Below are 15,350 nucleotides of genomic sequence, written 5' to 3'. Positions count from 1 at the left end.
ATGAATAGAAAAAGATGCAGGGAGGTCCAAACGGAAGGACACAGGGTTAAGAATCTCCAATATCTTGTACGGGCCGATGAACCGAGGCTTAAACTTAGGAGAAGAAACCCTCATAGGGACAAAACGAGAAGACAACCACACCAAGTCCCCGACACAAAGCCGAGGACCAACCCGACGCCGGCGGTTAGCAAAAAGCTGAGTCTTCTCCTGGGACAACTTCAAATTGTCCACCACCTGCCCCCAAATCTGATGCAACCTCTCCACCACAGCATCCACTCCAGGACAATCCGAAGATTCCACCTGACCGGAGGAAAATCGAGGATGAAACCCCGAATTACAGAAAAAAGGAGACACCAAGGTGGCAGAGCTGGCCCGATTATTGAGGGCAAACTCCGCTAAAGGCAAAAAAGCAACCCAATCATCCTGATCTGCAGACACAAAACACCTCAAATATGTCTCCAAAGTCTGATTCGTCCGCTCGGTCTGGCCATTAGTCTGAGGATGGAAAGCAGACGAGAAAGACAAATCTATGCCCATCCTAGCACAGAATGCCCGCCAAAATCTAGACACGAATTGGGTTCCTCTGTCAGAAACGATATTCTCCGGAATACCATGCAAACGAACCACATTTTGAAAAAACAGAGGAACCAACTCGGAAGAAGAAGGCAACTTAGGCAGGGGAACCAAATGGACCATCTTAGAGAAACGGTCACACACCACCCAGATGACAGACATCTTCTGAGAAACAGGAAGATCCGAAATAAAATCCATCGAGATGTGCGTCCAAGGCCTCTTCGGGATAGGCAAGGGCAACAACAATCCACTAGCCCGAGAACAACAAGGCTTGGCCCGAGCACAAACGTCACAAGACTGCACAAAGCCTCGTACATCTCGTGACAGGGAAGGCCACCAGAAGGACCTTGCCACCAAATCCCTGGTACCAAAGATTCTAGGATGACCTGCCAACGCAGAAGAATGAACCTCAGAAATGACTTTACTGGTCCAATCATCAGGAACAAACAGTCTACCAGGTGGGCAACGATCAGGTCTATCCGCCTGAAAATCCTGCAAGGCCCGCCGCAGGTCTGGAGAAACGGCAGACAATATCAATCCATCCTTAAGGATACCTGTAGGTTCAGAATTACCAGGGGAGTCAGGCTCAAAACTCCTAGAAAGGGCATCCGCCTTAACATTCTTAGAACCCGGTAGGTAAGACACCACAAAATTAAACCGAGAGAAAAACAACGACCAGCGCGCCTGTCTAGGATTCAGGCGTCTGGCGGACTCAAGATAAATTAAATTTTTGTGGTCGGTCAATACCACCACCTGATGTCTAGCCCCCTCAAGCCAATGACGCCACTCCTCAAAAGCCCACTTCATGGCCAAAAGCTCCCGATTCCCAATATCATAATTCCGCTCGGCGGGCGAAAATTTACGAGAAAAAAAAGCACAAGGTTTCATCACGGAGCAGTCGGAACTTCTTTGCGACAAAACCGCCCCAGCTCCGATTTCAGAAGCGTCGACCTCAACCTGAAAAGGAAGAGCAACATCAGGCTGACGCAACACAGGGGCGGAAGAAAAGCGGCGCTTAAGCTCCCGAAAGGCCTCCACAGCAGCAGGGGACCAATCAGCAACATCAGCACCCTTCTTAGTCAAATCAGTCAATGGTTTAACAACATCAGAAAAACCAGCAATAAATCGACGATAAAAGTTAGCAAAGCCCAAAAATTTCTGAAGACTCTTAAGAGAAGAGGGTTGCGTCCAATCACAAATAGCTCGAACCTTGACAGGATCCATCTCGATGGAAGAGGGGGAAAAAATGTATCCCAAGAAGGAAATCTTTTGAACCCCAAAAACGCACTTAGAACCCTTCACACACAAGGAATTAGACCGCAAAACCTGAAAAACCCTCCTGACCTGTTGGACATGAGAGTCCCAGTCATCCGAAAAAATCAGAATATCATCCAGATACACGATCATAAATTTATCCAAATAATCACGGAAAATGTCATGCATAAAGGACTGAAAGACTGAAGGGGCATTTGAAAGGCCAAAAGGCATCACCAAATACTTAAAGTGGCCCTCGGGCGTATTAAATGCGGTTTTCCACTCATCCCCCTGCTTAATTCGCACCAAATTATACGCCCCACGGAGATCTATCTTAGAGAACCACTTGGCCCCCTTTATGCGAGCAAACAAATCAGTCAGCAGTGGCAACGGATATTGATATTTAACCGTGATTTTATTCAAAAGCCGATAATCAATACACGGCCTCAAAGAGCCATCTTTCTTAGACACAAAGAAAAAACCGGCTCCTAAGGGAGATGACAAAGGACGAATATGTCCCTTTTCCAAGGACTCCTTTATATATTCTCGCATAGCAGCATGTTCAGGCACAGACAGATTAAATAAACGACCCTTAGGGTATTTACTACCCGGAATCAAATCTATGGCACAATCGCACTCCCGGTGCGGAGGTAATGAACCAAGCTTAGGTTCTTCAAAAACGTCACGATAGTCAGACAAGAATTCAGGAATCTCAGAGGGAATAGATGACGAAATGGAAACCAAAGGTACGTCCCCATGCATCCCCTTACATCCCCAGCTTAACACAGACATAGCGTTCCAGTCGAGGACTGGGTTATGAGATTGCAGCCATGGCAATCCAAGCACCAACACATCATGTAGATTATACAGCACAAGAAAGCGAATAATCTCCTGATGATCCGGATTAATTCGCATAGTTACTTGTGTCCAGTATTGTGGTTTATTACTAGCCAATGGGGTGGAGTCAATCCCCTTCAGAGGTATAGGAGTTTCAAGAGGCTCTAAATCATAGCCACAGCGTTTGGCAAAGGACCAATCCATAAGACTCAAAGCGGCGCCGGAGTCGACATAGGCATCCGCGGTAATAGATGATAAAGAACAAATCAGGGTCACAGATAGAATAAACTTAGACTGAAAAGTGCCAATTGAAACTGACTTATCAAGCTTCTTAGTACGCTTAGAGCATGCTGATATAACATGAGTTGAATCACCACAATAAAAGCACAACCCATTTTTTCGTCTAAAATTCTGCCGTTCGCTTCTGGACAGAATTCTATCACATTGCATATTCTCTGGCGTCTTCTCAGTAGACACCGCCAAATGGTGCACAGGTTTGCGCTCCCGCAGACGTCTATCGATCTGGATAGCCATTGTCATGGACTCATTCAGACCCGCAGGCACAGGGAACCCCACCATAACATCCTTAACGGCATCAGAGAGACCCTCTCTGAAATTCGCCGCCAGGGCGCACTCATTCCACTGAGTAAGCACAGACCATTTACGGAATTTTTGGCAGTATATTTCAACTTCATCTTGCCCCCGAGATAGGGACATCAAGGCTTTTTCCGCCTGAAGCTCTAAATGAGGTTCCTCATAAAGCAACCCCAAGGCCAGAAAAAACGCATCCACATTGAGCAACGCAGGATCCCCTGGAGCCAATGCAAAAGCCCAATCTTGAGGGTCGCCCCGGAGCAAGGAAATCACAATCCTGACCTGCTGAGCAGGATCTCCAGCAGAGCGAGATTTCAGGGACAAAAACAACTTGCAATTATTTTTGAAATTTTGAAAGCAAGATCTATTCCCCGAGAAAAATTCAGGCAAAGGAATTCTAGGTTCAGATATAGGAACATGAACAACAAAATCTTGTAAATTTTGAACTTTCGTGGTGAGATTATTCAAACCTGCAGCTAAACTCTGAATATCCATTTTAAACAGGTGAACACAGAGCCATTCCAGGATTAGAAGGAGAGAGAGAGAGGAAGGCTGCAATATAGGCAGACTTGCAAGTGATTCAATTGAAAGCACACTCAGAACTGAAGGAAAAAAAAAAAAAAAAATTTCAGCAGACTTCTTTTTTCTCTCCTTTCTCTGCCAATTAATTTAACCCTTTGTGGGCGTCCGGTCAAACTGTTATGGTTCTCAATGGCAAGAGAACATAGCCCAGCATACATAGGAACTAGCTCTTGGAAGGATGGAAACTTAAACTGACCATGAACTAAACCTGCCGCACAACTAACAGTAGCCGGGTAGCGTAGCCTGCGTTTTATCCCTAGACGCCCAGCGCCGGCCGGAGGACTAACTAATCCTGGCAGAGGAAAATATAGTCCTGGCTCACCTCTAGAGAAATTTCCCCGAAAGGCAGACAGAGGCCCCCACATATATTGGCGGTGATTTAAGATGAAAATGACAAACGTAGTATGAAAATAGGTTTAGCAAAATCGAGGTCCGCTTACTAGATAGCAGGAAGACAGAAAGGGTACTTTCATGGTCAGCTGAAAACCCTATCAATACACCATCCTGAAATTACTTTAAGACTCTAGTATTAACTCATAACATCAGAGTGGCAATTTCAGATCACAAGAGCTTTCCAGACACAGAAACGAAACTGCAGCTGTGAACTGGAACAAAATGCAAAAAACAAACAAGGACAAAAGTCCGACTTAGCTGGAAGTTGTCTGGAAGCAGGAACATGCACAGAAAGGCTTCTGATTACAATGTTGACCGGCATGGAAGTGACAGAGGAGCAAGGTTAAATAGCGACTCCCACATCCTGATGGGAACAGGTGAACAGAGGGGATGATGCACACAAGTTCAATTCCACCAGTGGCCACCGGGGGAGCCCAAAATCCAATTTCACAACAGATGCCCACACAGTGACCTTACCTACAGTATAATGCCCACACAGTGACCTTATCTACAGTATGACGCCCACAGTGACCTTACCTCTGTATGATGCCCACAGTGACCTTACCTCAGTATGACGCCCACAGTGACCTTACCTACAGTATGATGCCCACAGTGACCTTACCTACAGTATGACGCCCACACAGTGACCTTACCTACAGTATGACGCCCACACAGTGACCTTACCTACAGTATGACGCCCACACAGTGACCTTACCTACAGTATGACGCCCACACAGTGACCTTACCTACAGTATGACGCCCACACAGTGACCTTACCTACAGTATGACGCCCACACAGTGACCTTACCTACAGTATGACGCCCACACAGTGACCTTACCTACAGTATGACACCCACACAGTGACCTTACCTACAGTATGACGCCCACACAGTGACCTTACCTACAGTATGACGCCCACACAGTGACCTTACCTACAGTATGACGCCCACACAGTGACCTTACCTACAGTATAATGCCCACACAGTGACCTTATCTACAGTATGACGCCCACAGTGACCTTACCTCAGTATGAAGCCCACAGTGACCTTACCTCAGTATGACGCCCACAGAGACCTTACCTACAGTATGATGCCCACAGTGACCTTACCTACAGTATGACGCCCACACAGTGACCTTACCTACAGTATGACGCCCACACAGTGACCTTACCTACAGTATGACGCCCACACAGTGACCTTACCTACAGTATGACGCCCACACAGTGACCTTACCTACAGTATGACGCCCACACAGTGACCTTACCTACAGTATGACGCCCACACAGTGACCTTACCTACAGTATGACACCCACACAGTGACCTTACCTACAGTATGACGCCCACACAGTGACCTTACCTACAGTATGATGCCCACACAGTGACCTTACCTACAGTATGATGCCCACACAGTGACCTTACCTACAGTATAACGCCCACAGTGACCTTACCTACAGTATGACGCCCACACAGTGACCTTACCTACAGTATAACGCCCACAGTGACCTTACCTACAGTATGACGCCCACACAGTGACCTTACCTACAGTATGATGCCCACACAGTGACCTTACCTACAGTATAATGCCCACACAGTGACCTTATCTACAGTATGACGCCCACAGTGACCTTACCTCAGTATGAAGCCCACAGTGACCTTACCTCAGTATGATGCCCACAGTGACCTTACCTACAGTATGATGCCCACAGTGACCTTACCTACAGTGTGACGCCCACAGTGACCTTACCTACAGTATGACGCCCACACAGTGACCTAACACTCTGTATGATGCCCCAAACAGGCCCACCAACACACAGTGATGTGCCCCCTTTCGCATAATGTATGATGCAGCCACAGTGACTTTAACATATTTTATTTCCTCCATACTTCCACAGTGTTCCTGCCACACAGCCCACAATGTATCCCCACACATTATAGTGCCCCATGACATGACCCTTCCCCAGTGCCTTGCATGTACATAATGAACATTAAGATCTGAGGTTGTGGGTTGTAATAATCAGCTAGGCAGGTTAACAATGCAAGTATTTTTTATTCCTTCAGTCCATGGTTTTACAGTAACTCCGGGTATATGGTCAAAACACAATGTTCCCCAGTCCACAAGATCCCCTCCCACTGCCCCTGTACCAGGTGATACTTACGGTCTCCCAGCTTTTGAATGGCCCACAGATTTTGCATCTCCCACCAGTATAGTCTGTGGTCACAGTCCACGCTCCTCCAGATGACAGGTAACACAACCAAAGCGCATGAAACCAGCAGCAACAGTTCCAGTTAACAAAGTTCCTGAAATCCAGACAACAGATGCCTCAACAGTAGCACGTGTGTCCAGCCCAGCCAACAATCGATCTCCAAACTCCATAGGTCATCCATCCGTGGCTCCAAGACCTCATCCTAGATCCTCTCCCTTCAACAACTCTCCCCAACTCCCTGACTAAACATGTGGCTTCTTCCTCTCTCCCTCAGATCAGACCCCTGAAAGGGCAGAAGTGTTCATACTCGCCCCCTTAAACATTTGCTTTTAGCTTAAAGAATGAATAATATTCCAGAAGCCCCTCACCTGGGATGGCATGTAGACCCTCTGTGGTGACGGCTCCCCTGGGTCTACTATCCCCATCCACACAATGGGCAAAGTGGCTGGGAAAACAATGTCTTGAGGCCCCTGAGATACTGAAGAGATTATTAGAATGATTGCTTTAGATTTATCTTTAGCAATCTGCTGTCTGGATTTATGTATGCATAAAATGTAGCCTGCACATCTTCCTCTGCTTACTGTCACTGAAGCAAGCAAATCTCTAATAAAACCCATCAATTATATTGATGTAACCGGAGCTCCGTGCAGGAAAAAGTCTGCATCCCTTAGAGCGCCGGACTCCGCTTCACGTCCATTGGTCCAATAGTCTTTAGAACAAGGCCAGCTCCTCACAATGAAGCCCCCAAAGTACCCCCTACATAGCGATGTCCCAGCAGTGCCACACACACAAATGCCCCAATATCTCCCCTACAGTATGATGTCCCCACATTGCCGCTCCCACACTGCTCCATACAAGTATATTCTCACACATTATGATGTCCCACATAATGTATTGACGTCCTTATTAACTTTGGCCCATTTTACTCCAGTGCATCTCTTACCAAGGATGGCATGCAAAAGTCAATCCTAAGGGATGGCATGCAAAAGTCAATCCTGAAGAAAAAAAAAGTCACCTATTTTGTGGACTGTTCAGGAATGGCTGAGCTGAAGATATGTTATATGAAAGAGGGGGCACCACGGATGCTAAAAGGGGATCACCCAGACCTCCAAAATATGAAACTTCAAAAACACAAAGAAAAAGAAAAAGGTGGAGGTCATAAGAAATGGGGATCACCACTCACAGGATTTAGCAAAAATGAACAGGGTTTTATTAATACAATGCAATACATAGGAAACAAGTAAAGGAAAAACACACATTAAAACCAATTAAAAAAAGGAACATACTAGTTCCTAAAGACCTGCGCCCGTAATAGGGCTAAAACCTGCGCCAAATACACTGGGTCAATAAGCAATAGGAAAAATACCTATATACCTATATGGACATCACTGTACCAATATGAAACATGGGGCAAATAAATGACTACACCATGGGGCAAAAATGCATGCAAATAAATTCAGATGGAAAAATAAACAAGAGAAGCCATCAATATATAGCATATATGCAATATATGCCACAATAATTGCTGTAGATGTAACTAAAGCTGCTGACTTTACATGAAGGCATATGCAATATCAAATTTGCAGAGATAGAAGTACTGATTCTCATCACCATATAAGGCTGAGAGCGACTGAAGACGCAAAAAACCCCATGTGCAGTGTGCACTACAATACCCAAGATGAATCCAGTACGACCCTAGTGATTAAAGCGCAGGCAAAGCGGAGACCCAACGCGTGTCGCCCCTCACAGGAGGCTTCGTCAGGGGTGACTACCGCTGCGTCTGTTTTACCTTATATACAGGTTGCCCCAAGATATATGTTGGGCAAACCACCCAAGAACTAAGGAAACGCGTCCAACAACATTTTTCCAACATCACAACGGCTCGAAATGACAGCATAAAAGGAAAGACTTTGACGTCGGTGGCAGCACACTATTTGGAGGCACATGGTGCCCAGTGGAAAGGAACCAAGATTATAGGACTGGAGGGGATCCGGACAAACATCAGGGGTGGAGACATCTCTTTGGAGCTTTTGAGGAGGGAGTCCAAATGGATTTATGAACTTAACAGTGTTACCCCATTAGGCCTTAATGAGGATTTACTCTTTACGGGCTTTTACAAACAGCTCTGAATGGACACTAGGGTACTTGCTCAGTTTGTTCATATGACTTCCCCTTTCCTTTTTTCATAATTTGAATTGGGTCCCCTGTACCTATTTGGACATCACTTTTTTGTACTTTTTTGTACTTTTTTGTGCTTTTTGTTTGCCAGGCTTCAGTTACTATATTATACTATATATACACTTGCTTTGCAGTGCTCGTCAGCACAGTAAAATCGTTTTCGAGATTTCTGATGTCTCCAGGTTTATGGGCTTATGGATATTGCTCTGAGTAAGACAGGCATTTTATCGCCTGCACAATTGGGGACAGATAACAGCCTTCCGTAACTATTCAGGCGTTTATTATACACTGCCCTGTATATGATAGGCATCCTTCGTACCTATATTATGGGACATTAACGTGGTGCGTTTTAAGGCCTATATTATGCAGACAAATATCTACTTTGCATACTCCTTACGTAGAGTTCAAGTTAATAGTCTTTGGTAACTATATTTCTGGAATTATATATCGCCTTGTGTATGACAGGCATTCTTTATGCCTGTGGAATGGGACATTAATACTGTACCGTCATGCTTTGTTGCAGACTATGGTCCCCCTCTTCTCGCTTGCTCTTTTTGCCCTAAAAAACCATATAGATCTCTATGTAAGACAGGCATTTCATGCCTGCACAATTGTAAACTAACGGCACACTGGCACCTTTAGACACCGGTCGCAGTTGACAGCCTTATATGCCGCTATTTCTTTCATCATATAATATTATTTTTTGCAAGACAGGCAACTCTTATGCCTGCATGACTTGAATGGGTATACCACCACTTTTTCTTATGGTGTCCTAGATTTCTAGATTATGCATAGCAACTAGCTTATTCATATAGGCATTATTCATGTCCTTGCGATATTTCCATAACGCTCTTTTCTTACATACAGGCGCCTGCGGGCGTGCGTGGATTGGGATTGCTATAATAGTAACCAGCCTATTATCCAGGCATCATTTACGCCTGCGCAGTACATCTGTAGCCTTCTGTTTCTGCGCGCAGGCGCCCTTTTGTGCACGCACACAGGGTTGCCATGACATCCATACACAGGATGTACGTCACAGCGCAGTTGCGCAGTATGAGCGGCGTACCAGGAAGTGCCCTACCTATACATGCGGCGGCTCGCACACAGCTGCGATTGATATTACTGGATGGAACCTGTATATAAGGTAAAACAGACGCAGCGGTAGTCACCCCTGACGAAGCCTCCTGTGAGGGGCGACACGCGTTGGGTCTCCGCTTTGCCTGCGCTTTAATCACTAGGGTCGTACTGGATTCATCTTGGGTATTGTAGTGCACACTGCACATGGGGTTTTTTGCGTCTTCAGTCGCTCTCAGCCTTATATGGTGATGAGAATCAGTACTTCTATCTCTGCAAATTTGATATTGCATATGCCTTCATGTAAAGTCAGCAGCTTTAGTTACATCTACAGCAATTATTGTGGCATATATTGCATATATGCTATATATTGATGGCTTCTCTTGTTTATTTTTCCATCTGAATTTATTTGCATGCATTTTTGCCCCATGGTGTAGTCATTTATTTGCCCCATGTTTCATATTGGTACAGTGATGTCCATATAGGTATATAGGTATTTTTCCTATTGCTTATTGACCCAGTGTATTTGGCGCAGGTTTTAGCCCTATTACGGGCGCAGGTCTTTAGGAACTAGTATGTTCCTTTTTTTAATTGGTTTTAATGTGTGTTTTTCCTTTACTTGTTTCCTATGTATTGCATTGTATTAATAAAACCCTGTTCATTTTTGCTAAATCCTGTGAGTGGTGATCCCCATTTCTTATGACCTCCACCTTTTTCTTTTTCTTTGTGTTTTTGAGCTGAAGATATGGCTACATTTAGTTTTTATACTGGCCCATCAGAGGAAGGGACAAGTCATCAGTCTCTGATCAGCGAGCACAGGCTCCTCCACACATTTACCCGAGCCGAGTAGTGGTGCAACGCTTACATCTGGCCACAGCCTTAGATTATAAGTCAGTAGGGAAGCCAGGTGTCATCCAAAGGAAAGGTCATCAATGTCATACTCTCAGAGAAGTCCTGTCAGAGGAACTCTAAATAAAAGTGTATGACCGCAAAGTAAAGAGCGACAAACTCTGCCAAGATGCTGTACTACCTAAGGGGAAAGTTTGGGCTCCCAGCATTATGTTGCCAGTGCCCATTTATCCTCAGAGATGATATGTCGCCCAAAATGACAACATACCAGTTGATCCCAATGGGACCGGTCATTAGCGATTCATAAGAACTCAATCCGTGGCAGTTGTGGTTAGTTATCATTCCATCAGTGTACATGAAGGGGTCATTGCATACAAGAATATATCAGGAAACAGGTGATGCACTGGTTGTAAAACCAAGGGCCTCATTCACATTTACGATTTTGATGCAATTTTGGCATGCAGCTTTATATTAGTCAAACCCAACAATGGATCATGAAATGCATAAATCTTTCAACCACACATATCTTATCAGGCTTGGTAGTTTTTGGCTAGAAAAAATAAAACTGCATGCAGAAAATGAAGCGGCCCTACTGATGCCAAGTGCTCACAGTGATGTGTGCTTAGCGCGCATTCCGAAAAATGCTCTGAGCGTACAAGCCTATCCATGGGGCGCCAATCGCCAGGAGAAAAACTATGCCTTCTGAACTCCATTGAGTCAGTATATGCTTCATAAAAAGCATAGAAAGGCATAGTAGACTATGCTAAAACTATGAGTGACATTGACGTGTAACTGCTGGGATACATCAAAGCTTTCTGTCTGAGGGATATGGTACATCGGGAGCTTCACCGAGTGCAACAGCATGATGTGAACAGGGGCTTATGCAGGCAGGGTATGGTTTCATAAGGTATATAAATAATTTTTATATATATATATCAGAGGAAACATATGAGAAGTCAAGGACAATAGTCCATACACAATGGGTCTCCAGAACTACAACCTATAGCATGCTCTGGCAGTCTCAGATTGGTAGCTTGGAGTTGGATACCCAACGGTTCAGGAACCCTTCAGTTGTAGGATTTGTTTTCCGTCACCAAGCTAATGTAAAATGTGGTATTAGCCATGCAGTTTAGCTAATGAAGTTAAAGGTGCCATTTATTGATCATTGTGTACCTTTTAACTCTTTACTACAAATTAGGGACATTTCTTTGAAGAATAGGATTCTTTTTCTTCTGAGGTCACCAGGAGGCTGAAACAGAAACTTTCCAATTAATATTCCATCATTGCAACATCCTTATAGTGTCTAGACAGTGCACCTCTGATCAACGCTCCTTGTCTCAATGGATTATATCCCACAGAACTCTAATTGAAACCTGCACAAAACAAGCCAGGGTGTATACTGTACCATAGAGGCATCCTATGCGACTGCTACAGGGCCTACAGAGACAGCTTCACCAAACATAGGTGCTACAACATGAAAAATGTACTAAAATCACAAAAACAAGTGCAGCCTCTGTGCAGGTCTGGTAAACCACTTCTCCTGCCCTGCACCAATCACATAGATCAGTGTTGGTCAAGAAGAGAGAGCAGTTCTCTCTGGGATTGTCAAGGACACGGCATCAGTGTTCTCCTTTATCACAGGAACCTGCTTCCAGACTAAGAAGAACACACTTTTATTAATGAGAGTATACAGTTGTGCTCAAAGGTTTACATACCCCAGCAGAATTTTTGCTTTCTTGGCCTTTTTTTCAGAGAATAAGAATGATAACACCAAAACTTTTTCTCCACTCATGGTTAGTGGTTGGGTGAAGCCATTTATTGTCAAACTACTGTGTTTTCTCTTTTTAAATCATAATGACAACCCAAAACATCCAAATTACCCTGATCAAAAGTTCACATACCCCATTCCTTAATACTATGTATTGCCCCCTCTAACATCAATGGCAGCTTGAAGTCTTTTGTGGTAGTTGTGGATGGGGTTCTTTATTTTCTCAGATGGTAAAGCCTTTAGTTCATGTAAATTCCTGGTCTGTCTAGCATGAACTGAGCGCTTGAGGTGTCCCTAGAGTGGCTCAATGATATTGAGGTCAGGAGACTGACATGGCCACTCCAGAACCTTCACTTTCTTCTGCTGTAGCCAATGACAGGTCGACTTGGCCTTGTGTTTTGGATTGTTGTCCTGTTGGAACATCCAAGTACGTCCCATGTGCAGCTTCCGGGCTGATGAGTGCAAATTTGCCTCCAATATTTGCTGATAACGTGCTGCATTCATTTTTCTGTCAACTTTGACCAAGTTTCCTGTGCCTTTGTAGTTCACACATCCCCAAAACTTCAGAGATCGACCTCCATGCTTTACAGTAGGAATGCATTTCCTTTCATCATAGGCCTTGTTGACCTCTCTCCAAATGTAACCTTTATGGCTGTGGCCAAAAAGTTAAATTTTGGTCTCATCACTCCAAATTACCTTGTTCCAGAAGTTCTGAGGCTTGTCTATGTGCTGTTTTGCATATTGTAGGTGAGATTTGTGGCATTTGCACAGTAATGGCATTCTCCTGGCGACTCGACCATGCAGCGCTTTTTTCTGCAAGTGCCTCCTTATTGTGCATCTTGAAACAGACAGAGTTTTCAGAGAGTCCTGTATTTCAGCTGATGTTATTTGTGGGTTTTTCTTTGCATCCCGAACAATTTTCCTGGCAGTTGTGGACATTTTTGTTGGTCTACCTGACCGTGGTCTTTTTTTACACAGCCCCTGATTTTCCATTTGTTAACCCCTTTACCCCCAAGGGTGGTTTGCATGTTAATGACCGGGCCAATTTTTACAATTCTGACCACTGTCCCTTTATGAGGTTATAACTTTGGAACGCTTCAGCGGATCCCGGTGATTCTGACATTGTTTTCTCGTGACATATTGTACTTCATGATAGTGATAAAATTTCTTTGATATTACCTGCGTTTATTTGTGGAAAAAAAACAGAAATTTGGCGAAAATTTTGAAAATTTTGCAATTTTCCAACTTTGAATTTTTATGCAATAAAATCACAGAGATATGTCACACAAAATACTTAATAAGTAACATTTCCCACATGTCTACTTTACATCAGCACAATTTTGGAACCAAATTTTTTTTTGTTAGGGAGTTATAAGGGTTAAAAGTTGACCAGCAATTTCTCATTTTTACAACACCATTTTTTTTTAGGGACCACATCTCATTTGAAGTCATTTTGAGGGGTCTATATGATAGAAAATACCCAAGTGTGAAACCATTCTAAAAACTGCACCCCTCAAGGTGTTCCAAACCACATTCAAGAAGTTTATTAACCCTTCAGGTGTTTCACAGGAATTTTTGGAATGTTTAAATAAAAATGAAGATTTAACTTTTTTTCACAAAAAATTTACTTCAGCTCCAATTTGTTTTATTTTACCAAGGGTAACAGGAGAAAATGGACCACAAAAGTGTACAATTTGTCCTGAGTACGCCGATACCCCATATGTGGGGGTAAACCACTGTTTGGGTGCATGGTAGAGCTCGGAAGCGAAGGAGCGCCATTTGACTTTTCAATGCAAAATTGACTGGAATTGAGATGGGGCGCCATGTTGCATTTGGAGAGCCACTGATATGCCTAAACATTGAAACCCCCCACAAGTGACACCATTTTGGAAAGTAGACCCCCTAAGGAACTTATCTAGATGTGTGGTGAGCACTTTGACCTATTAAGTGATTCACAGAAGTTTATAATGCAGAGCCGTAAAAATAAAAAATCATATTTTTTCACATAAATGGTCTTTTCGCCCCCAATTTTTTATTTTTCCAAGGGTAAGAGAAGACATTGGACCCCAAAAGTTGTTGTACAATTTGTCCTGAGTACGCTAATACCCCATATGTAGGGGTAAACCACTGTTTGGGTGCATGGGAGAGCTCGGAAGGGAAGGAGTGCCATTTGACTTTTCAATGCAAAATTGACAGGAATTGAGATGGGACGCCATGTTGCGTTTGGAGAGCCACTGATGTGCCTAAACATTGAAACCCCCCACAAGTGACACCATTTTGCAAAGTAGACCCCCTAAGGATGTCATCTAGATGTGTTGTGAGAGCTTTGAACCCCCAAGTGTTTCACTACAGTTCATAACGCAGAGCCATGAAAATAAAAATTATTTTTTTTTTCCACAAAAATTATTTTTTACCCCCAGTTTTGTATTTTCCAATGGTAACAGTTGAAATTAGATGCCAAAAGTTGTTGTCCAATTTGTCCTGAGTATGCTGATACCCCATATGTGGGGGGGAACCACCGTTTGAGCGCATGGCAGAGCTTGGAAGGGAAGGAGCGTCATTTGGAATGCAGACTTAGATGGATTGGTCTGCAGGCGTCACATTGCGTTTGCAGAGCCCCTAATGTACCTAAACAGTAGAAACCCCCCACAAGTGACCCCATATTGGAAACTAGATCCCCCAAGGAACTTATCTAGATGTGTGGTGAGAACTTTGAACCCCCAAGTGTTTCACTACAGTTTATAACACAGAGCCGTGAAAATAAAAAATCTTTTTTTTTTCCACAAAAATTTTTTAGCCCCCAGTTTTGTATTTTCCCAAAGGTTACAGGAGAAATTGGACCCCAAAAGTTGTTGTCCAATGTGTCCTGAGTATGCTGATACCCCATATGTTGGGGTAAACCCCTGTTTGGGCGCACGGGAGAGCTCGGAAGGAGCACGGTTTTACTTTTTCAACGCAGAATTGGCTGGAATTGAGATCGGACGCCATGTCGCGTTTGGAGAGCCCCTGATGTGCCTAAACAGTGAAAAACCCCCAATTATAACG

The 15,350-nt window shown here is 44.0% G+C and overlaps 1 protein-coding gene across 4 annotated transcripts in view; it reads right to left on the bottom strand.

Moving 5' to 3' along the window:
- The window catches only part of PAK5 (p21 (RAC1) activated kinase 5), a 219,685-nt gene that overhangs the window by 142,558 nt on the left and 61,777 nt on the right, over nucleotides 1-15,350 (bottom strand). Inside the window, exon 2 of one of the 4 annotated variants that reach the window (XM_077282623.1) lies at nucleotides 11,711-11,786. The exons of the other annotated variants lie outside the window; for them this stretch is intronic. Coding sequence (XP_077138738.1) covers nucleotides 11,711-11,741 — 31 coding nt within the window. The 5' untranslated portion in view covers nucleotides 11,742-11,786. The remainder of the gene's footprint in view (nucleotides 1-11,710; nucleotides 11,787-15,350) is intronic. 4 annotated transcript variants of the gene reach the window in all.

The sequence above is a fragment of the Ranitomeya variabilis genome, chromosome 2, assembly GCF_051348905.1.
Source record: "Ranitomeya variabilis isolate aRanVar5 chromosome 2, aRanVar5.hap1, whole genome shotgun sequence".
In the NCBI taxonomy this organism is placed as follows: domain Eukaryota; kingdom Metazoa; phylum Chordata; class Amphibia; order Anura; family Dendrobatidae; genus Ranitomeya; species Ranitomeya variabilis.
This window is presented reverse-complemented; position numbering and strand designations above follow the sequence as displayed.